Below are 20,143 nucleotides of genomic sequence, written 5' to 3'. Positions count from 1 at the left end.
GTCTACCTTAGCATGTATGTCTGTTTTTCTATATTGCAGTGTAGGTGTGTGCTTGTTTGTAGCAATCATGTGCAAACATCCAATCGTCCTCCCAACTAATGGACGGGAAGGAAGAAGGAAGTTGGGAGGCTATACGGATAGTAGGCAGTGAGGCTTGCGAGGGATTTTACTATGCACATGCACTCATTCATTGCCTGAACTTTAGATCCGTTACGTCCATAGTGGCTGCATTTTGTTAACGGGCAGCCAATCAAATCACCGTCCAAACATGATCCTGTGGAGCTACCTATGCTGTGGATCAAAAAATTTAGCTCCAAAGTCAGGAGCACCCTGTTTCCTTGCCGAATTCGGGGTGGGAAAACTCTGGGGAAAATGTTTTTTGTCTTTGGTCAGCGTTGATAAAGCCTTGACAACCGCTGCTCGTTGAAAAATTTACATCATGTGCCCAGTTATTGCAAGATCGGCGTCGCCTTTTTTGAGGAAGCGGTCTTTTGTGTTGTTGGACCGGTAGACTTTTTTTTTTCGTTTTCGCTCAAATCTTATACCCCCCTTCCAACGTTGCATCCCCTTCCCCCAGGGCCGAAAGAACGAGTCGAAACCATGTGTGGTGTATCTGCGCTCCTTGTAGGCCATTTTTTTCTAACCCCTCCCCCTCCAAAAAAAAATAACATGAAAAAAAAAAAAAAGAAGGCCCATGTTACTTTTGCCGACGCGCCTCGCGCAAAAAAAAAAGACAGAACGCGCCACAAGGCGCAAATACCCGGCGAAAAGCAACTTCAACGCTAACCTTTAAATGTCTTGAGGGGAATTAGTTGGGCGACACAAAAGCCCAGTCGGCCGCCGTCGACCTGCACGAGTCTTTGTACTTTCTTCAGCACGTCAGTAAAACCACCCCGCAGTGATCGGCCTGCCATCCCGTAAACCTTTTGGCAGTCTATCCTAGACAGAGGGACGGTTCCTGCAGATGGCAGTTCTTTTTGTTCAAGACTTTGAGGGAACAACTGCAGGTTCGCTGACGCTGGAAATATACAGCGCGGGCAAGATGCTGCCGGTATCGCCGTGTGCCAAGGCGGCAGGGTGTATCAGTGCAAGGGCAATGGTATGGCCGCCAAGGTGTTTGACGAGGGCCGAAAGACGGCCGACCTACCAGGCTTCATGGGCATCGCCCACCTGAGATACCCCACTGCTGGAACTTCGTCGGCGTACGTGCTGTCACGTCCTTTGTTGCTCCCATCAAAGAGGCCCAGCTCTCGAGGATCTTGACGTTCCTGACACAACCGGCACCCGTGCACAGGTCCGAAGCCCAGCCTTTCTACGTGAACTCCCCGTTCGGTCTATCCATGAGCGTCAACGGAAACCTTGTCAACAGCCCGGAGCTCATCAGCTTCCTGGACCGCGAGGCTCGTCGCCACGTCAACACTGATTCGGATTCGGAACTGCTGTAGGTCTCGGAATGACGTATGAGGCCGGCCAGGGAACGGGCTCTTGCTGATCAGATTGCTACTGCATCCAGGCTCAATGTCTTTGCGCATGCCCTTTACGAGCTTAACAAGGCCAGAGCAAATGTGGACGATGTGTTTACCGCTCTTCGCGAGGTCTATGCGAGGTGCCACGGCGCCTTTGCGTGCACTGCGATGATCGCAGGATTTGGTATTCTTGGATTCCGGTAATATTTACCCCAAGTCTGTATCGTAATTGAAGCCAGCAGCACGATGGTTCTGACAATTTACCTCTGACAGTGATCAGAACGGCATCCGCCCACTTTGCCTAGGCTCCCGTCCGTCGGCGACTCTGGAAGGCGCTACAGACTACTTCCTGGCTTCTGAGTCGGTGTCCCTGACCCAACTGGGCTTCAGCAACATCGTGGACATTCTTCCCGGACAGGCCGTATTCATCCGCAAGAACGGTACCCCCGAGTTCCGCCAGATCGTGGAGAGGAAGTCCTACACTCCAGACATCTTTGAATTTGTATACTTTGCCAGGCCCGACAGCCACATTGATGGAGTGTCTGTACACCGCAGCCGGCAGAACATGGGCTTGAAGCTGGCCAAGAAGATGAGGGAGACGCTGAGCGAGCAGGCAATCAAGGAGATTGACGTCAGTAAGTAATACTATGGTTGTACTGATCAACTCGAGCCCGGGCAGACGCTAATCCTGCACTCTTTCTTGCACAGTAATTCCGGTTCCCGAGGTGCGCAAGTATTCTAGTCGTCATCAGCTCGTACTGGCGCCATCCAGATGGACCACGATTACTGACTTAGCCTTATGTTTTAGACAAGTAATACTTCGGCGGCTGTACTGGCTACAGAGCTGAACAAGCCCTTCTCCAACGCTTTCGTCAAGAACCGCTACGTCTACAGGACATTTATCCTCCCTGGTCAGCAGGCACGGCAAAAGAGTGTCCGTCGCAAACTTTCGCCGATCGCATCCGAGTTCAATGGCAAGGTTGTATGCTTGGTGGATGATTCGATTGTGAGGGGAACTACCTCGCGCGAGATTGTTCAAATGGCGAGGGAGGCTGGTGCAACCAAGGTTCTTTTCGTCTCATGTAGTCCCGAAGTGACACATCCCCACGTCCACGGTATCGACCTTGCCGACCCGGCTGAGCTTATCGCTCATGGAAAGACGAGGGAGGAAGTCGCCACGCTTATCGATGCAGACGAGGTTGTATATCAATCTCTCGATGATCTCAAGGCCGCATGTTTTGATGCAGCTGGGCCCAACAACGATGTCAACGATTTCGAGGTTGGTGTCTTCTGTGGCAAGTACAAGACAGAGGTTCCGGAAGGCTATTTTGAGCACCTCAGCCGCGTCCAGGGCGCGAAGAAGAAGGCCAAAGCCGTCGCAAATGTTGCCAGCAGCGGGCCAACAAACGATAATCGGAACGGACTAATGAGTCCTGAAAATCGGGAAGACATTAGGTGAGTCTTGAAGTCCACATTGCTCGACCGGACAAGACGACGACTAACCGCTTTGTAGTCTCCACAACTTCGCAACTAAACCTTGAAGGGTGTTGAATGAGGTGATGGGATGGCTGGCTTCAAGGTTGGGTAATCACGGTTTGGCTTCGATGCATTGGGCAAATAATCCGATCAAAATGGTAGCTACTTGTCATTGCGCACAGCAACTTCTAAATGATAGCTTAGCCACACCTTGATCATGTAGGGAGCAGGGAAGTGTTTTCCTGGGCCTTACTTCAGCCAAGAAGTCATGGGTGAACAGCGTACATTCGTGAATCTGTTCCCAGTAAATAATTGGGTATGAGACCTAGAAGGAACGAGATATACATGGTGATAGTACAAATTCCGACAACAGTGACGCCACCATGCCAATGTGACATGCAGCTTCATAGTGCTAGTGCATATTCGGGTCATGGTTTAACCAGCGCCACATACACATATAAACATACACGCTTTGGATCACACGGTTACCTTTACATATCGTTGCCAACCCATACACACAAGTGAGATCACGCCCCTTCAAAGCCCAACCTTGACCCCAGCCGCCTGGGCAATCTTCATAAAGAGAGCCGCCCTCGAGCTCTCGGGCTCGGCCACGACGGTGGGGCGACCGCTCGCGGCATCACCCGAGATGCTCGGGTGCAGGGGAAGATCTGCGAGGAGCTCGATGCCGCGCTTGTCGCACACCTCCTTTACGATCCCGGACCCGGGCCCAAAGATGGGCGTCTCGCCGTGGCAGTGCTGGCAGACAAAGGCAGACATATTTTGCACCAGCCCGAGGATCGGCACAGACACCTTGTTGAACATGTCGATGCCCTTGACGGCGTCTTGCACAGCTAGGGTGTGAGGTGTGGTTATGATTATGGAGCCTGCGGAGGTTGTCGTTTTGTGTGTGTATTTTTTTTTTTGCTGAGGTTAGTTGGGTTACGTGGGGAGTGTGAAGGTGGATTGTTGATACATACCATCAACATAGATTTGCTGCGTGATGCTCAGCTGGGTGTCTCCGGTCCCTGGTGGCAGGTCCAGAACCAGCACGTCCAGACCGCCCCAGTCGACTTCGTGCAGGAGCTGCTGCAGGGCCTTCATGACCATGGGTCCGCGCCAGACTACGGCGGATTCTTCGCCGACAAGGTAGCCCATGGACATGGTCTTGACTCCATAGTTGGATAGGGGCAGCAGCTGGTTGTCTAAAAGCGGGAAAGAAAAGGGGGGACAAATGTCATCCATTATCAGAGACGTTCAAACTTCAGCGGGAGATAGCCAGTGTAAAAGGGGCTGAGCTCAGTAAGCAGTAGACCTACTCTGCGACAACCGTGGCTCTTCAGACAGGTTGAACAAGGTGGGTATCGATGGGCCAAAGATGTCGGTGTCCAGGATTCCAGCACGGTGGCCAAGTCTAGCAAACGCAAGAGCAAGGTTCGCTTTTGGTTCGATTGTTATTTTTTATCATCAGCAACATTGTCAGCTTGGTTATGAACTTTTCCCCTCGTCTCATCTCCTTGAGCACAGCAAGTGAAGAGAATAACAAAGCCGGGGGCACAGAAAAAAAAAACGAACCAGCTACAGTGCTCTTGCCAACACCACCCTTTGCGGAAGATACGGCAATGACTTTGGTTACATCTTTTATCCTCCGCTTCTGCGGGAGCCCACGCTGCATCCGCGGTATGGTTCCCGTGCGAGGAAGCCCCTGAATGGGTAGTCACGTGTCAGCAGCTGGTACTGAATCTAAAGGACCGGATTTGATCTCTGGTAGCTTTGTCAAAGCTCTACTTTTGCCATGTTTGGAGTATTCACTCACTAGAGGATTCTCGTGCTGGAGAGACCGCAGAGCGTGAAACGCTCGTCGGTGTATCACATTCATATTTGCATGATTTTGCCGTTTTGCTCCGGGCGCATTCGTATACGAATCAAAGTATTGAGATGGGAAATGTTTACTTACTGCAAGGACTGGGACATCCATCATGCATCTGTAATGGACCCGCAGGTACGAAGTACTAAGATGATCCTCCTAAGCCGTATACGGAAGGCGGCTCGATTTGGCAGAAACTTTGGACCCGCTAAAATTTGCAAATTTTGGGTGGGGTTCTGTCTGTCTGATAGCTTTCGCGATTTCTCTCGGCCGCTGCTTGTGATAGTCCGATCGCGGTTTTGCCAACTCAAACGCACTACGACCTGAGAAAGCAAGCACACAGTCCACCATGGCACCCAAAAAGGGCCGTACGCAAAAGCTTTCCGAGCTTCAAGAGAAGGCTGTCAAGGGTACGTGATTTAATTTTGAATTTGATTGCTGTGCGGTACCTATTTCTAACCTTTCGCAACCGCACTAGACTACGACCCTGAAGCCGACGTCCCTGCCGATGGCAGTGATGACGATAGCAACAGCGATGGCGATTCAGATGGCCTCACCGGAACCGAGCACTATGTCTCTGTTGGGTAGGTCAATGGCATGGCCCCCCTCTTCCACTGGGTACGAACTGACTTTGAATCAACAGCAAGAGCAAGCTCCGCCAGGCCGATGTCGACAACCTTGGACCACAGTATAGAGGAAAGCGAGTGAGCCGGTCAGCACTCGACGAAAGCGACGAAGACAGTGCAGAAGAGTCCGATGAAGAGGATTCCGAGTCCGGGGGAGACGACTCCTCAGCTGAGGAGTTTGCCGACCCAGACACCGCCGACCTCGAGGCCGATCACGTCGACGACGATGAAGAGATAGACAGCGACGAAGCGCTCGGAGCCAGGGATGAGGAGAAATTTGCAAAGTTTACTTTCCGTGGCAGCTCAAAGCCCAGAGTCGAAAGCGCACGCCGCAGCAAACGCCCCATTGCAGCTGATTTCCTAAGCGACTCTGAGGAAGATGAGGAGGATGCGGGTAGCGCCGAGTCGGACCTGGCTGAAGGATCTGGAGACTCGGGTGATGAAGATGATGGATTGGAGAGCGACGAAGTCTCCGATCCAAGCGATGCTTCAGAAGACGAAGAAGACGACGAGGACGAAGAAGACGACGAGGATGGCTTAGAGGGCGAAAGCGACGAAGAGGAAAATGCCAAGAATTCAGACCTCACTGCCCAACTCCGGAAGATGATGGGACAAGATGGTGCACAAAACGGAGGCGCACAATCCCAAGCCGCCGTCGCCGGTCTAGACAAGGGACGCGCGGTTCGTCAACAAAGACGCTCATTCGACTCCCTTCTGAACATCCGTATTCGACTTCAGAAAGCGTTAGTCGCTGTCAACTCCATGAGTACCCTGCCCGAAAGCGAGTCTACTGAGGATCAGCCGTACCAGGCTGCCGAGGAAGCGGCGCTGAAGTTATGGAGCACGATCGATACGTTCCGCCGGTCTCTTACGCCGGGCTTGTCAACCACAGCAGCTGGCCAAAAACGGAAAAGAGATGTCGACATGAACACGCCTCTGCAGGACCTATGGGAAGATATGGGGGTAGTAGAAGCTAGGGCAGCATCCTACAGAAAGAAGGTGTTGGAAAAATGGTCGAGCAAGACAAAGAGCACCACTGCTGTCACATCCAAGCGACAATTGGGTACTACAACAGTCGAGTCACTGACTTCGGTTCTCGAGGACCAGTTGGTCAACCCGGATCGTTTGATCAAGCGCACACGTGTTCCTCGGTCGTGTGCTCCGATACAGTCTAGCAAAAAGGTACAAGAGGATGAGAATATTTACGACGATGCCGACTTCTACCAGCTTCTGCTCAAGGAGCTCGTGGATCAGCGGACATTGGACGGCTCTGCAGCTGCCGGAGGATCTGTGCCGACGGTGAAGTGGGCAGCCGTCAAGGAGGCCAGGACCAGGAAGGTTGTTGACCGAAGGGCTAGCAAGGGTCGCAAGCTGCGATTCACTGTCCATGAAAAGCTGCAGAACTTTATGGCGCCTGAGGACCGGAGAACGTGGGAGCAGGACGCCATCGATCGCTTCTTCGGTACGCTGTTTGGTCAGAAGATGGAGTTGCGCGAGGACGCCGACGGTGCTTCCGAGGATGAAGATATGGGCGGCGTTGATGTTGATGGCCCTGGCCTCAGACTTTTTGGCTAGTGATCTCTGCAGATAATCCAGCGACAGGCTAGACTGATTAAGTATAAAAGAATTGTAGAAAAGAAGAAAAAAAAATTAAGATTGGCTGTCCTGTGGTCGTCTAATGGTGCTAAAAAAAAAGAGATTCTATTCGCTTTACTCTGATTTGAATGTGGTGTCATCCGAGTGGTCAATTGGCGTGAATAGAGAGTAAAAAGCTTGCCAGCTATATCTATCGTTTTTCGAGTGTGTTCACCCCCCAAATAGCGCCGAACACAACAAGCTCGCGAAGCAGACCCAGTGGACAATCAGATGGACCGCTGGTCCCCCCATGGGGACATCCTGGTACTTGAGCGCGGCGCCCGGGGACGTGAGCCTGGCAAAGGCCCTGTACATTGGCCATACGTGGTACGAGGCCAGGGCGAGCACGAGGAGGCGACTCGTCTCGTCTAGGACCTCAGCGGCGGCGGCGCCACCAACACCACCACCGGGGCTCAAGATGACGACGAGAGCGACGAGGTTGGTGGCCAGGAGCGCGCCGCCCAGGTTGGCGCACACCAGGTCGGCCTCGCGCTGGACATCGGCGTGGTCGGCGCCCCGGATCCGCAGCTGCGTGCGCGGGTGCCGGATGAAGGAGTTGGCCGCGCCCGTCTCGGCCACTATGTGGAGGACCAATGGGAGCTTTGCGAGGAGTAGCGGCATTGTGATTTGTTTTTTCTTTTTTTTTTTTCTTCTTCTTTTTTCCAAAAAAACAACCCCAAAAAAAGATTCGTTTTCGCCTCCCCCTTCTTCTGCCCCCAGGGTGCAGCTAACTAACGCTGTGTCACGGTCGCTGCACTAGTTCCCGTTTATTCTTTTTTTTACTTATTTTTAAGAATATATATTTTTAAGAATATATTTAATATTTTAATTGTGTCTTTTATTTCGTCTTCGGTTGCTTTGTCGATCGTTCGTCCCTGGAGATTGAGGACGCTGAAACTGGGTGTGACTCGCGCTCTCGGGAGCTTTGACGCTTTGGATGCTTGAATTTTTTGTCGACGTTGCAACGACGGGTAGTACGCGTGATCAAGCACTGCCTGTTTGTGGAGGCTTGGTTTTTTTTTTTTTTTTTTGCTTACCGGTAGGACATCTGAAGATTTCCATCTCTTAACTGGCAAATTATACAGGGTAGGTAGGTTTGAGGTAAGCTCGCTTTGTACGTTGCTCAACTACAATTTGTGGGTGGGGGTGCTTATTCAATATGGGACTCCCGTACTCGGGCTGCAGCACGTAATGTACATAGACCTACCCTGGCTGCTCGCCTACCTTACTCATTATACGAGGATTTTCATCTTACGTGGTAGCCTCTCGGTATTGTTTTCACTTCGATCTCGTCTAAATTTATCTAGCTTATTCGTTTGGAATTGAATTTTGACCATGTGTCGCGCGTGTTTTGGGTTCGAATAAACAAGACCAGAGCTGCTACGTTAGGTGAGGTGGTACAGTAGTCTGGGCAGGCAGTGAACGGTTCGAAGCCGTCCGAGCTGTCAAAGGTACACTACACCTACGGTGTAGAAAAGCAGAGAGTAAGTAAAATGTATCTGGGCTCTATAATTGACCTTCGGACCAACCCGTTCAGATCCAAACTAGATTTTGACTGATCTTTGTCTGCACAACCTGATTGCAATATCACGCCATCATGTACAAATTGTGGTTTCGGTTCTTTTGATTCAAGGTGAACGAATACAGACAAAAAGACACCCTGGTACCTTAGCAAGCTTAGGTATTAAAACCTGGGCTTGATCAACTAATTCCAAGACGCCGCAGCCATTAAACAATGGGTTGGTTGCAGTACTCTGTTCAGCCTCGGTTGTGTACGTACATAGAGGCGTCATCGATATGGACTTTCTAGCAACCCCAATAAACCCGACTTTCGTTGCGTTCCGAGGTACTTTGTCCCAAAAAAAAACCCCCACCCTACCTACCTGATTAGGATGTAGCTCCTTTTTGCCCCTCCAACTTTAAACTATCTTACCTTTTACTTTGGTGGGTGGGAACTTCTGGGTCCCCCGTCCCCGGTTGATTAGTGAATTGAGCGTCGTGATTGGCTTACTGAGCACCAAAGTCCCTTGCTTCTGGAGTCAGTTTCGACCTTTTTCTTTTTTTCTTTTTTTTTTTTTTTTTGAAAGTGGAAATGGCATGTCCCAAGTCCAAACGGCGGCCCGCAGCATGCAGTTTTAGGCTCGGCGTCCCACTTCAAAGGACGTTCCCCTCGTAGGCGGTGTCAATTGAGCTTTGCTTTGTCAATAAATTACGTTGCGGCGCACAACGTACGACCTGTACGGGATTGGGATGGCTGATCTCGTCCAAACACTCGGTGTGTGCAAGAGAACTGATGGGAAATAGTTCGGTTGAGGACAAAGTGAACCGAGATGTGGGATGAGATCAACAAGATATAAAAATAAAAATAAAAATTGCACTGTACAGTTTCGTATCACGGAAAGGTTCAATTCAATTATCACTGTACTTACTGTACTTTGTCAGGTACAACCGCGGAGATGTGGAGCTCGAGATTGCCGGGAAGAGAGAGAGAGAGAGAGAGTAAGGTACATTTTGCTATCTACCTTACTTTACTTACCTCGTGTATACTATTAGTTGTCGCGTGGAGCGCATAAGGTCGGATAGGGTACGTACGTGGCAGGGATTCGTATTTTTTAAACCAGGGTCTGTACCTACAGTAATGTTTTCCCTCTTTAGTGACGGGAGGTTGACTTCATACATTTTCCGACTTGGAACCAACCCCTACACTTTCCCGAACCTATTGCGACCAAGCCTCCTTCGGATATTTCCAACACTCTTTCCTCCCAAACCACACCAAAAAAAACCAGGCTGAGATTCATACACTATTCGAAAAATTAAAGACGATAGAAGAACAGACTATTCCTAAAAACGAGGCTTCCACCTTTTCCCAACTACCTTACCTACCTAGCACACACTCGGTATTGGTGGGGGCATAGTCAACAGAACTCCCGTCTCTAGTTTTAGAGGCCCCCCCACTTTGTGCCTCGGCCGTCGAAGACATCGGAGCTGGCTTGTCCCTCGAATTTATTTTCAGAGTGCTGAATCTCTCGAGGCGACGCTGAGCCAGCAAGACAGATTGCTCTGCTTGATTTTGTACCTAGGCAACCTCATCCCGCCAGACGTGCACAAGCCTACTAGGATTCGATCGTGTTGGCGGCCACCCCCCCAAACCAGTCCACTACTTTACCCAGACCATACCATGGCACCATCAGTTAGCCCCAGCTCTCGGGAGCTGGGTCTCTCCATCTTGGGTGTGGGATCACAATACCCTCCGTACGCCCTCAAGCCAGACGCCGTCGAGACGCTTGCGAAGCGCTTCTACCCAGAATCCCCGGCGTAAGTGCCCCGCTCCTTGCGGCCATGCACCCGCTGCGAAAGGGCTCAATGGAAAACGCACTAACGACTTTCTCTCTCGGGGGCACAGTATGACCAAGGTACTGGCCATAAACAGGTATACTGGAATCGAAGCCCGCTCCTCTGTCGGCGACCCGGAGCACCCCATCGTAAACGAAGCGGCAGCGCCGTCGATATCGGAGCTACACAAGGTTTTTATGAGCGACGGCGTCCCGCTGGCAGTCAGCGCCGCGCGAAAGGCATTTGAGGATGCTGGTATGACGGACCCCGCGGCAGCCGCGGCCAGCATAACGCACGTCGTGTCGACCACGTGCACCGACAGCGCGAACCCTGGCTACGACCACTTTGTGGCGCGCGAGCTGGGCCTGTCGGAATCGGTCGAGAAGGTGCTCCTGCATGGCGTCGGGTGCAGCGGTGGGCTCGCGGCCCTGAGGACGGCGGCCAACCTGGCGCTCGGTCATGCCATGCGTGGCCTGCCCGCCAGGATCCTGGTCATGGCCCTCGAGGTCAGCACGACCTTTGTGCGCAGCGAACTCGACAGCATAAACGCCGAACAGAACACGCGAATCGGGGTCTGTCTCTTCTCCGACTGTGCGAGTGCGGTTGTTTTGAGCAATGGGCTCGGCCATGGTCCTGATGCCAAGGAGCCGGCGTATGAATTACTAGGCTGGCAAAACAGAACGATTCCAGATACGGAATATGATTTGGGTTTTGATGTTGACCCTGTGGGTACGTGCTTACTTATGACCCGATAACCAACAATAGTAAATCCCGGACGGGTCGGTGCTGACGAGGGTTTGGCCAATAGGATGGAAAGTAGTATTAACGCCACGCGTGCCACAACTCACCACCTCGGTGCTCGAGTCTTCTTTCGCCTCACTGATGGCATCTCTGCCACCACTGCCACCAACATACGCCAAGGCTTCTGATTTCGACTGGGCCATGCACCCTGGCGGTGCAACGATTCTGACCGGAGCCGAGAAGGCCATGGGTATCACCCCAGAGCACATGCGGGCCAGCTACTCGACGTACATGAACCATGGAAACTCGAGCTCGGCGACCATCTTTAGCGTACTGGACTGCCTGCGGCAAAAGGAGATGGATGCGCTGACCCCCGGCGGCAGGGAACCGGCAGATTACGTCGTCGGCTGTGCCTTTGGGCCCGGCATCACGGTGGAGACTTGCATGCTTCGGAGGCGGCGGAAGGCGACGGGCAGCGGCATGGCTGCGACGGGGTTGCAAACTCCGCCAGAAACGGAAAGCGAGGGGAGCAGGAGCGACGATGAGGATGGTGCAAAGGAGGGGAGCAGCAGTTCGAGGGAAGCGGCAGGTAGTGCGGCCGCGACAAGTGGGGAGTCGTTTGTCAACCAAGCCTTGTCAGAGCTCGAACTGGATTGATTTGAAAGAAATGTATTAAGCCGATTTATTTTTGGCCCCATCTCACCATCGACATCAGAGCGGAGATTGCATGCTGTTTGTATGAATGGATGATGGGTTAGAGTTGGTTGACTAGACTAGGTTCGGCAAAGCCCCGCGCTTAGGTCATATGGAGCTTGCGGTAAGGCGATCTATTTCTAGACCTAATAGCTTTGTATCTCGAGGTGGTTGCAGACAGAGATCAAAATCGGTTTCGATCTGACGATTCGGCGGAGCTCTATTCCAAACAAAGACCACTAACAACTTGCGTTTGTCTGTGATGCAACCTGCACCCGTTTGGCCTTTCTGGTGAACATTTGATCGCAGATCGGCATAGTCCCCTTATATAGAAAAAAAAGATAGTAAAGATAAGTACGCTACATCATCATTATGTGATCATCACACCATGCCTTCGGGTCTGAGCCCCTAATTCGAACAGCAACAAGGATAGTCAGCCCGAAATTTGTGCCAAATCAGAGCTCCAGGATTCACCACCGCTGGTTCTTCCCACTTCGAGGCTCCCAAACGTGTGACTATGGCCCAAAACCAAAGTCGACCATGGATCCGGTAGAGTTTCCCAGTTCAACATGTCGAATGTGAAGTCGAAAATATCGATTGCAGACAGATCCTCAACCTCGGGCCGCGCGCCAGGTTCGCCTCCCATGACTGCTTGATCGGCAGGTCCCGTGGCATCATCAAGCCCCCGAGGCACGTCGACGACCAGGTCACCTTGATGGAAGGCAGCTACGACGTCAGTGGCAGGTTCGGGGAGGTCTGGTGCTGGCACAGCAGACGGGGCCGTTTCTGGCTCGGCAAGCGCGGTCCCAGGCGCTTCTGGGTCTTCTGATTTCAGGTAGCTCTCAAAAAGCTCCAGCTGGAGCTTCCGAGCAATCTCGATGACGCGACGCTTTAACTCGTCTTCGTCGGGGTCGAGATGCCGTCCAACCTCCTGTTCGAGCCAATTCCTGACCAAAGGTGGCAGGTCCCGCCGGAGGTACGCCTTATAATCCTCCAGCTGGTCTTCCTTTTTTACATCTTCATCCTCGTAGACTGAGACGCGGGTGTTTTTGTATCTGATCAGTGACTGCCGGGGGAACGGGTTACCCGGCGGCTGAGGACTCACATGGGCTTGGGGTCTCGTCATGGGGCAAGTCGGGGAACAGGATCTCCCTATACACCTTTACCCACTTTTGCGCTTCGCTGACAGCCTCGGGATCCTTTTTGCGGGATTTGAGCTTCTTCTCTTGAGATGGCGTGATGGTGTCAAGCATAACACCGTTGTGTGGCTCGCACCATACCGCGGCTCTGGTGTGGCTATCTAGCTCTTCCTGGTCGTTGAACCGCTCGAAACACCGGGAGCAAACATTTTTGAGGCCATGACTCCTATAGATATGTTCTCTGTTGGTAGCAGGGAGACCGGCGAAAAAATCGCGGATTTCTCACATTTAGCTCATGTTCCGGCAGCTAATGTCATGGTAGAGGAGCAGTGGGCATGCTTCATGTTTGCACTTACTTGACCCGGTGCATCGAACTCCAGCCTGGCCCGCAGCAAGCCGACCGCTTCCCCGAGCGTTGCCCCTTGTATCGTCGTGGACTGCGCTTATAGAAAGGGCAAGCCAACTTCCTGGCCAGAGGTGAGTCAATCTTTGGTCGCTTCCCCCGGGGCTTGTATTCGTCTCCGTCTCCGTCGTCGTCATCATCATGTTTGCCTCGTTTTGGCGGTCTACGAGGGCTGCGGCGGCCATTTATTCCGCTCCCAGAATCGTCAGCCCCAGCGTCCGTCTGCTGCTCTGATTGGTCGATATAACTGCCACCCGCGTTGGCAGACCCTTGTCCCCCTTTGAAAGTCGTGACTCCGGTTTCCCTGTTGAACTGTTCAAAGAAGAATGTCATCAGTCTGTCAACAGTCGCCTGTTGAATAGAACTAAGTTCGTCCGCGTCTTTCTGAGTCTCCTCCTGGTTCTGGTCATCCCCATCTTCATGTTTCTCTACACAATTTTGATCTACATCATGCTCATCGTTAGAGGAGTCGCTAGTAAGCTGAAGAGTATTTCTGCGCTCGTTTGGTGACGATAGTATGGGTCGACATCCACCAGCTGGCGTTTGATGGTCATCCGCTTCTTCGTAATCTGGCAATCAAGTCAGCACCATTGTTAAGATGCCGGATATCGCGTAATAATATGACAGGAGTGCAAATTTACATGGCGACGGAATATCCTCCGGGGCCACCTCGGGGAAGAGAATGCGATATATCTCCCGCCAATGGTAGCGATTATCTTCTGGCTTCGAAGTGCCACCTTTGTAGCGCCCTACAGATTCGATCCTCTCCTTTTTGTCCTGCGTGAAGCCTTCGGTGGGGTCCCTTTTTATGACGCGACATGGCTCGGGGGCGACCATGTGCGCATACAAATCATTACTGGAAGTAAAAGATTGACAGCAGCGGTTGCAGCTGTTCACAATTTGATGTTTTCTGTACAGATGCTCCCTTAGATTGTTGATGATGATATTAGCCTGCGGTCACAACTGAAAAGAATCACCATACTTACTTGAGCCTGTGGATGGAAGGCCACCCAGGTCCACAACAAGAACCATGCGTGACACTCCGGCGGTCGTACCTATGGGTGTCATATTTGTAGTAAGGGCAGGCGAGCTTTTTTCCTCGGAGTATCTTGGAGGACTCCCGACGTGGAGGCTCTATTGATTTATCTCCACGTCTGTCCTCGTCTTCTTCTTTATCGTTATTTTCATTCATCTCGCCTACCTGGGCTTGTTTCCGTGTGCTAATCGGGTCAGGGCTGGTGCCTTGCGATTGTTCCGTTTTCCATTCCGACGAAGGGGCTCTGTGGTCGGCTCTAGGAGAGACTGTCAAGATGCTGAATTGCGTTACAACCCGAGACACAAGGTCCTCAGTCAGAATTCTAGCCATGGACATGGTTGCGGAAAGAGAGCCTTGTGCCGGGATTGATAGGAGGCGCTCGTGGTGTGCCTCAGGCTTGTCCTACAAGACCAAAAAAGGGCTGTCAGCATGGAATAAAAAAAAAAGTCCATGATTGACCTCTGCTTTCTGAGCAGTATAAGGATCTCACCTCGCGAGATGGCATATTATCCCCTGCTTTACATGTTGAGAAACAGTCCGTTACATCCAAGGATGCTGGCAACATTGCCATCTCGGATTTCGCGCTCGACTTCCGGGCAGGCGATTTCGCAAATGTACCCTCCCATGACTTCTGCTCATGGACCTGCATCTGACTGGCCGAGTCAAGGGGAACCTGCACGAGCTGCATATTCGAAAGCTATCCTTCGTTTGAGTTAGCAAGGCAAACTGGGGCTTTATTGGAGTCTTGGACATATCCCATTTCTGAACAAGAGTAGGAATGTACAGAGAAGTTAAACCCGGGAATGCAAGATGCTTTATCATGCCCCGACTAGTGCGGGCGATTCCTATATCATCCATTTTATTGCGCAGGTAGTGAAAGCGCAGAAGGGCACCTAGTTATGCGCATGTCGGCGCAAAACTCAGCACGAATTTATTGAACTAAAATGGTCTCTCTGCTTGATTGGGCTATTTCTCGTTCTTGGGTGCTGCAGAGACGCCCGGCTATGCTGGCATCTCCACAAAGTAGAGCCAATCGGGAACACAGCTGGCTTGATGGAATCGCTGTGTGCGTCTGTATGTGTGGGTGCAGATCACAAAGACTTGGGCAGGTAAACGTTTTGTGTCATGAAAAAGACGTGGTGATAGCAGACATTAGTAGGTTAAAGAAAAAAAAAGAAAGAAAAAAAAAAACCTTGGTAGACTTGGTAAAATCGCCGTTGAAGTAAATGAGATAAGTACCTAGTAGGTAAGGTAGGTAGTTGTTTAAGATTTTGTAAAGCAATAGCAAAGTTAAGGTAGGTACCTTATGTACCTATAGCTCTCTCTGCCTTCTCCGACGTCATTGGTGGGTAGAACATCCTGCGCAGGCGCAACAATTCTGTCACGGTCCCCGTCCTTACTCTTGCCTTGTATAACCAGGGCGGTACTTTCCTTTTCCTCGAACTTGAAACCAGTCTTGTTCTCCGGCGTTTAGTTGCCCTTGGATCAGCGAAGGAAGTACAGGCCACGTTGCCATGACAGCTCCTTTACGAAGTTGCGAGAGTCTGGTTGTTCAGAACAGTGAAAACACCTGGACATCAGGTCAACTGCCTCACGGCCAATATTTCCAATGGTACAGCCTGCCGGGACATGTTTCGATCATGCCCTGCCATGCGTGATTTGACTGAGCGAATATTATAGTGGTGTCAGATGGAACCTGCAACCGACCCACGAGTAGTCCAATATACGGATGTCTTGGTTGAAATATGCAAACCTGCTAGAGTACACCTTCGGGGTCCGGAGTGGCCATATACTTAGCTCATAGCACTACAGATGGTGCAAATTTTGTTTACATGGTTGTCGTTGCTTACTACTGTATCAAAACACAAGGCGCGAGCAGCCAACAAGGGCCACCGATAACGGTTATCTGACCTGCCTAGTCATCGCCATGATGCCGCCTACTTGGCCTGCTCTTCCTCCTTCAACCTCTGCCTCTCGTCCTCCTCGGGTGTCATGGTCTTCAGCTGCAGGGCGTGGATGCCGCCCTCCTTGGCCATCTCGTCCTTGAGCAGCGAGTATATGGCCCGGTGGCGGGCGGGCTGGTTCTTTGAGCGGAACTGCTCCGACGTCACGACGAGCCTAAAGTGCGTCTCGCGAGACGTGCTGCCCTGCATGGCCTTGTGGTGGGCGTGCAGGTGGGAATCGTTGTGGATCTCGAGCCGGGATGGTTGGAAGGTCGCGCTTATCTGGACAACAGAAAGAAGAAGGAGAAAAGAGGTAAGGGTGGGTTGTGCGTCTTCAAACGTGTTTTGCGGTTACCAACCTTGGTCCTGATCGCATCCTCCATGGGCGTGTTGGATGCCATGTTGGCGTATGGTCGTGCAGCTCTGGGCAGGGTGAGGCACACACGGCGGAACATGTCAAGATGTGCGTTGAATTTGCTGACGCCTCCGTGTACGCTTGCTGGTTGCTGACCTTGTGCGCGCTGAGCCTGGTTTGATGGATTGATAAAATGGCGTGAGCGAGTGTGTCGACGTCTTCACGGTTTGGTAAGCCGTGCAAATTTGGTGGGTACTTTGGTAAATTGATTGGAATTTCAGGCTGGAGATTGAAGCAATCAGTGTTGAGTCAATTAAGAATTTCCGCACTGCAAGTCCTTGGTTGAGGTAGGTAGGTACCTCGACATCCAAGAGACAAAGGGAAAAAAAAAAAAAAAAAAAAAAAAATAATCAATATCGTTTGTCGCGTGGTTGGCTGCAGCTCGGTAGATCGCCGGCGCAAGCCTCAATTCATTACGCCCCTCCACACTAAACCCTGCCGTCCTCCGCCAAGTGCTGTACCAAAGAGTCAGGGGTCACAGCGCTCGTACGCCGAGTTTAAACCAAGTTTAATATTTTTGCGTGCTTTGTTCCATCAAATATTTCGTCCATTCACCTTATCCAGCATTTCTCTTAGCCTACGTAAGGTAACATCTGCCAAACATACATACCTACACACTACCTACATAGGTACAGTAATGGCATTTATCATTTTTTACCCCAACTTGAGCTCCACTTGATAAAAGGGAAAAAAAATTAATCAACAAATAATAATATTACGGGTCTTTTCCCAACAAGTCTGCAGCACGGAGGACGACATCGGGAATCAAGCAGCCCTGCTCTACGCTCCATCGACTGCATCCTACTACTGTCTGGTCCATTCATCCTTGCTCGCTAGGTAATATTATTCCGAGTCTGGGGTGAAAAAGCCCCATTCGTTCTTCTCCCCGCCCTACTGCGAGCGATAATCTCCTCCACATTTGTACATCAAACCCCCATTTTCCCTTTATTTTGCCTCCCCTCACCCTGCTCAAATAAATGGCAGGGTAGAGCCGTCTCTCTTTTTGTAATGTGGAACCTTGCGAGACTATGCCACCCTCCACCACCACCATCACTCCTATCCCGTTTTCTACCTAGGCGCACACTGCCCGCTGCAATAAGTTTCAGCCTAGCTACTTACGCCAGGATGACTTCCTCTACAACACTCCCCAAGCTGCCCATATTTGAGGCCATCAGCAAACACGATCCGGAATCTACCGCCGTTATCCACTCCCTATCCGGAAGGTGCTTCAAGTACGGGGGTCTGCTGGCCGATGTGGCGAGGGTCCGAGATCGGCTCTATGAGGCTTCGGGCAAGCGTGAGCTGGATGGGGAGCGTGTTGCTTTCCTTGTAGAAAACAGCTACGACTATGTAGGTAAGCAAATTAGACTCCCATGAGAGTTCCAAACCAGGCATTGTTGTCACTTATTTTATATAATACAAAGTACTCACCTGCTCCGTATAGTAACTCTCCTTGCCATCTTGGCGGCAAAGTCTATTGCAGTGCCTTTGGCACCAGCTTTCCCCCCTCCAGAGCTGCAATATATACTGGACCACAGTGAGGCCGCACTGCTGCTATCCTCGTCCAAGTTTTCGCAAAAAGCTCAGGATGTGTTGGCTACCGGGTTGGCATCCAAGCCAACTGTTTTGGAATTATCCAAGTTTCAGGGCGACACCTCTACCCCTTCTGAGCCCATAACCTTGGATGAAAGTGGCCCCGGTGGTGCTGGCATGATGTTATACACTTCAGGCACCACAAATCGACCGGTCAGTTCCGCTGCTCCAAGTTAACAAACCTCTTTGGAGAAATCCATTGGCCTGATCTGACCTCTACTCCGTTTCGCAGAAAGGTGTTCTCTTGCCGCAGGATGTGATGACTGCGCAGGCGCGCTCATTGCTGCAGGCTTGGGAGTACTCTCCAAAGGATCACCTGCTGCACGTGCTGCCCCTGCACCACATCCACGGCACCATAAACGCCGTGTTTGCTCCCCTGATGGCCGGCAGCACCATCGAATTCCTCTTCCCCTTCAACGCCGACGCCGTGTGGCGCCGTCTAGCCTCCCCCTTCATGACCGCCGCCAACGGCACCTCCGCTGCTGCGCCCAAAAAGGCACCCGTGACCTTCTTCACCGTCGTGCCGACCGTCTACTCGCGCCTGCTGGCGACGCACAAGTCCCTACCACCCGACGTGCTGGCCGCGGCGCGCGAGGCCGTGTCGCCCAAGAACATGCGCCTCAGCATTTCCGGTTCGGCCGCCCTCCCCACCCCGGTGAAGCGGGCTTGGAAGGAGCTCTCGGGCGGCACTGTGCTGCTGGAGCGTTACGGCATGACCGAGGTGGGCATGGCGCTGTCATGCGGCCTGGCCGACGCCGACCGCGTCGACGGCAGCGTCGGCTGGCCGTTGCCTTCGGTCGAAGCCCGCCTCGTAGACGTCGACTCGGGAGAGGTCATCAAACCCGGCGACGAGGTCGACGGCGAGGGCCGCGAGCGCGCCGGCGAGATCCAGCTCAGGGGCCCCACCATCTTTGCCGAGTACTGGCGCAACCCCGAAGCGACCGCCAAGGAGTTTGTCGAAGACGACGACGCCGCCGCCAACGGCAACGGCCACGCAGCAAACGGCCACAGGCGCACGGCCTGGTTCAAGACGGGCGACGTGGCCGTGCGCCGACCGGTTCCGGCCGCTGGGCAGAACGCCGCCCCGAGCCAGGAGTGGACGCACCAGGGGCCCATGTACTTCATCCTGGGGCGCAAGAGCGCCGACATCATCAAGTCGGGCGGCGAAAAGGTGTCGGCTCTCGAGGTGGAGCGCGAGCTGCTGTCGCTGGATCAGATCGCCGAGGCGGCCGTGTGCGCTGTGCCCTCGGGCAAGTGGGGGCAAAAGGTCGGCTGCGTCGTCGTCCTGGACAAGGAGCACTGCGCCGACGGCAAGTGGTCGCCCATGGACATGCGCCGCGCCCTCAAGGGCCGTCTCGTCAACTACAAGATCCCCCAGGTCATGCGCGTCGTCGAGCACATCCCCAGGAACGCCATGGGCAAGATCAACAAGAAGCAGCTGGTCGCCGCCGTCTTTCAGGAGGATTTTAGCGGTGACGAGATGTAAAGGCTGTTGTCTGTCTTGTTTACTACCTGTCGGATATGTGGATTCGAGTCATCGGCTCGTGCCACTCAATTTTTTGGTTTTTGATGCCCAGCGGAGGACCTTTGCAGTCGGTCTTCTCTGGGTCCGCACTTTTTGCATATCCTGGGAAAACAAAAAAACCAGAAAACCCTCTCAAAACAGTCTCTTCTCCCATCTATACATGCCTCTTTCAGTGTCCCGCGGGATTCTTGTAACTATTAGACCCACTAATATAGTATAGACAATCATTAGACCATTGGCAAAGCTACATCA

General features: G+C 52.3%; 9 protein-coding genes across 9 annotated transcripts; 5 read left to right on the top strand and 4 right to left on the bottom strand.

Annotated features, from left to right (window-relative positions):
- The first annotated feature begins 427 nt into the window (after positions 1–427).
- PgNI_04794 (uncharacterized protein) lies at positions 428–4,873 on the top strand. Its single transcript, XM_031124837.1, has 11 exons — positions 428–624; positions 813–878; positions 1,033–1,202; positions 1,295–1,666; positions 1,740–2,101; positions 2,175–2,191; positions 2,275–2,921; positions 2,980–4,153; positions 4,269–4,387; positions 4,527–4,647; positions 4,759–4,873. The coding sequence occupies exons 1-4, from the start codon at positions 601–603 to the stop codon at positions 1,443–1,445; spliced, it is 411 nt and encodes a 136-aa protein (XP_030985215.1). The 5' UTR covers positions 428–600; the 3' UTR covers positions 1,446–1,666; positions 1,740–2,101; positions 2,175–2,191; positions 2,275–2,921; positions 2,980–4,153; positions 4,269–4,387; positions 4,527–4,647; positions 4,759–4,873.
- PgNI_04795 (uncharacterized protein) lies at positions 3,480–4,821 on the bottom strand (the record flags this gene model as incomplete). The annotated part of the gene is made up of 5 exons (XM_031124838.1): positions 3,480–3,829; positions 3,923–4,147; positions 4,262–4,381; positions 4,518–4,647; positions 4,759–4,821. 5 exons carry the CDS (start codon positions 4,819–4,821, stop codon positions 3,480–3,482), a joined length of 888 nt encoding a protein of 295 aa, XP_030985214.1.
- Positions 4,874–5,086: 213 nt separating the features above from the next.
- PgNI_04793 (uncharacterized protein) lies at positions 5,087–7,010 on the top strand (the record flags this gene model as incomplete). Its single annotated transcript, XM_031124836.1, has 3 exons — positions 5,087–5,219; positions 5,288–5,393; positions 5,453–7,010. The coding sequence occupies exons 1-3, from the start codon at positions 5,159–5,161 to the stop codon at positions 7,008–7,010; spliced, it is 1,725 nt and encodes a 574-aa protein (XP_030985208.1). The 5' UTR covers positions 5,087–5,158.
- Positions 7,011–7,241: 231 nt separating this feature from the next.
- PgNI_04791 (uncharacterized protein) lies at positions 7,242–7,691 on the bottom strand (the record flags this gene model as incomplete). The annotated part of the gene is made up of 1 exon (XM_031124834.1): positions 7,242–7,691. One exon carries the CDS (start codon positions 7,689–7,691, stop codon positions 7,242–7,244), a length of 450 nt encoding a protein of 149 aa, XP_030985210.1.
- On the top strand, positions 7,321–7,685 carry PgNI_04792 (uncharacterized protein; the record flags this gene model as incomplete). The annotated part of the gene is made up of 2 exons (XM_031124835.1): positions 7,321–7,397; positions 7,451–7,685. 2 exons carry the CDS (start codon positions 7,321–7,323, stop codon positions 7,683–7,685), a joined length of 312 nt encoding a protein of 103 aa, XP_030985209.1.
- Positions 7,692–9,666: 1,975 nt separating the features above from the next.
- On the top strand, positions 9,667–11,801 carry PgNI_04790 (uncharacterized protein; the record flags this gene model as incomplete). Its single annotated transcript, XM_031124833.1, has 3 exons — positions 9,667–10,385; positions 10,474–11,132; positions 11,212–11,801. Exons 1-3 carry the CDS (start codon positions 10,249–10,251, stop codon positions 11,799–11,801), a joined length of 1,386 nt encoding a protein of 461 aa, XP_030985211.1. The 5' UTR covers positions 9,667–10,248.
- Positions 11,802–12,177: 376 nt separating this feature from the next.
- PgNI_04789 (uncharacterized protein) lies at positions 12,178–15,312 on the bottom strand. The gene is made up of 6 exons (XM_031124832.1): positions 14,906–15,312; positions 14,366–14,817; positions 14,021–14,304; positions 13,333–13,948; positions 12,943–13,217; positions 12,178–12,869 (listed from the first exon to the last, which is right to left on the bottom strand). Exons 1-6 carry the CDS (start codon positions 15,101–15,103, stop codon positions 12,271–12,273), a joined length of 2,424 nt encoding a protein of 807 aa, XP_030983931.1. The 5' UTR covers positions 15,104–15,312; the 3' UTR covers positions 12,178–12,270.
- Positions 15,313–15,724: 412 nt separating this feature from the next.
- PgNI_04788 (uncharacterized protein) lies at positions 15,725–17,073 on the bottom strand. Its single transcript, XM_031124831.1, has 2 exons — positions 16,718–17,073; positions 15,725–16,640 (listed from the first exon to the last, which is right to left on the bottom strand). The coding sequence occupies exons 1-2, from the start codon at positions 16,811–16,813 to the stop codon at positions 16,353–16,355; spliced, it is 384 nt and encodes a 127-aa protein (XP_030983930.1). The 5' UTR covers positions 16,814–17,073; the 3' UTR covers positions 15,725–16,352.
- Positions 17,074–17,312: 239 nt separating this feature from the next.
- Positions 17,313–20,117, top strand: PgNI_04787 (uncharacterized protein). Its single transcript, XM_031124830.1, has 3 exons — positions 17,313–18,127; positions 18,218–18,519; positions 18,599–20,117. The coding sequence occupies exons 1-3, from the start codon at positions 17,782–17,784 to the stop codon at positions 19,850–19,852; spliced, it is 1,902 nt and encodes a 633-aa protein (XP_030983925.1). The 5' UTR covers positions 17,313–17,781; the 3' UTR covers positions 19,853–20,117.
- Positions 20,118–20,143: the final 26 nt, after the last annotated feature.

This window comes from Pyricularia grisea (genome assembly GCF_004355905.1).
Source record: "Pyricularia grisea strain NI907 chromosome Unknown Pyricularia_grisea_NI907_Scaffold_2, whole genome shotgun sequence".
Lineage (NCBI taxonomy): Eukaryota > Fungi > Ascomycota > Sordariomycetes > Magnaporthales > Pyriculariaceae > Pyricularia > Pyricularia grisea.
This window is presented reverse-complemented; position numbering and strand designations above follow the sequence as displayed.

Excerpts from the sequence above, each read along its gene's own strand:
- PgNI_04794 (XM_031124837.1), top strand. The coding sequence starts at position 601 with ATGTGTGGTGTATCTGCGCTCCTT. Across the intron at positions 879-1,032 it reads CTTTGTACTTTCTTCAGCAC|CGCGGGCAAGATGCTGCCGG; the intron begins GTCAGTAAAACC and ends GGAAATATACAG. Across the intron at positions 1,203-1,294 it reads ACTGCTGGAACTTCGTCGGC|GTCCGAAGCCCAGCCTTTCT; the intron begins GTACGTGCTGTC and ends ACCCGTGCACAG.
- PgNI_04789 (XM_031124832.1), bottom strand. The coding sequence starts at position 15,103 with ATGCAGCTCGTGCAGGTTCCCCTTGACTCGGCCAGTCAGATGCAGGTC. Across the intron at positions 14,818-14,905 it reads ATAATATGCCATCTCGCGAG|GACAAGCCTGAGGCACACCA; the intron begins GTGAGATCCTTA and ends TTGGTCTTGTAG. Across the intron at positions 12,870-12,942 it reads TGACGAGACCCCAAGCCCAT|TCTACGAGGATGAAGATGTA; the intron begins GTGAGTCCTCAG and ends CCCGCGTCTCAG.
- PgNI_04788 (XM_031124831.1), bottom strand. The coding sequence starts at position 16,813 with ATGTTCCGCCGTGTGTGCCTCACCCTGCCCAGAGCTGCACGACCATAC. Across the intron at positions 16,641-16,717 it reads AGGATGCGATCAGGACCAAG|ATAAGCGCGACCTTCCAACC; the intron begins GTTGGTAACCGC and ends TCTGTTGTCCAG.
- PgNI_04787 (XM_031124830.1), top strand. The coding sequence starts at position 17,782 with ATGTGGAACCTTGCGAGACTATGCCACCCTCCACCACCACCATCACTC. Across the intron at positions 18,128-18,217 it reads AAACAGCTACGACTATGTAG|TAACTCTCCTTGCCATCTTG; the intron begins GTAAGCAAATTA and ends TGCTCCGTATAG. Across the intron at positions 18,520-18,598 it reads CAGGCACCACAAATCGACCG|AAAGGTGTTCTCTTGCCGCA; the intron begins GTCAGTTCCGCT and ends TCCGTTTCGCAG.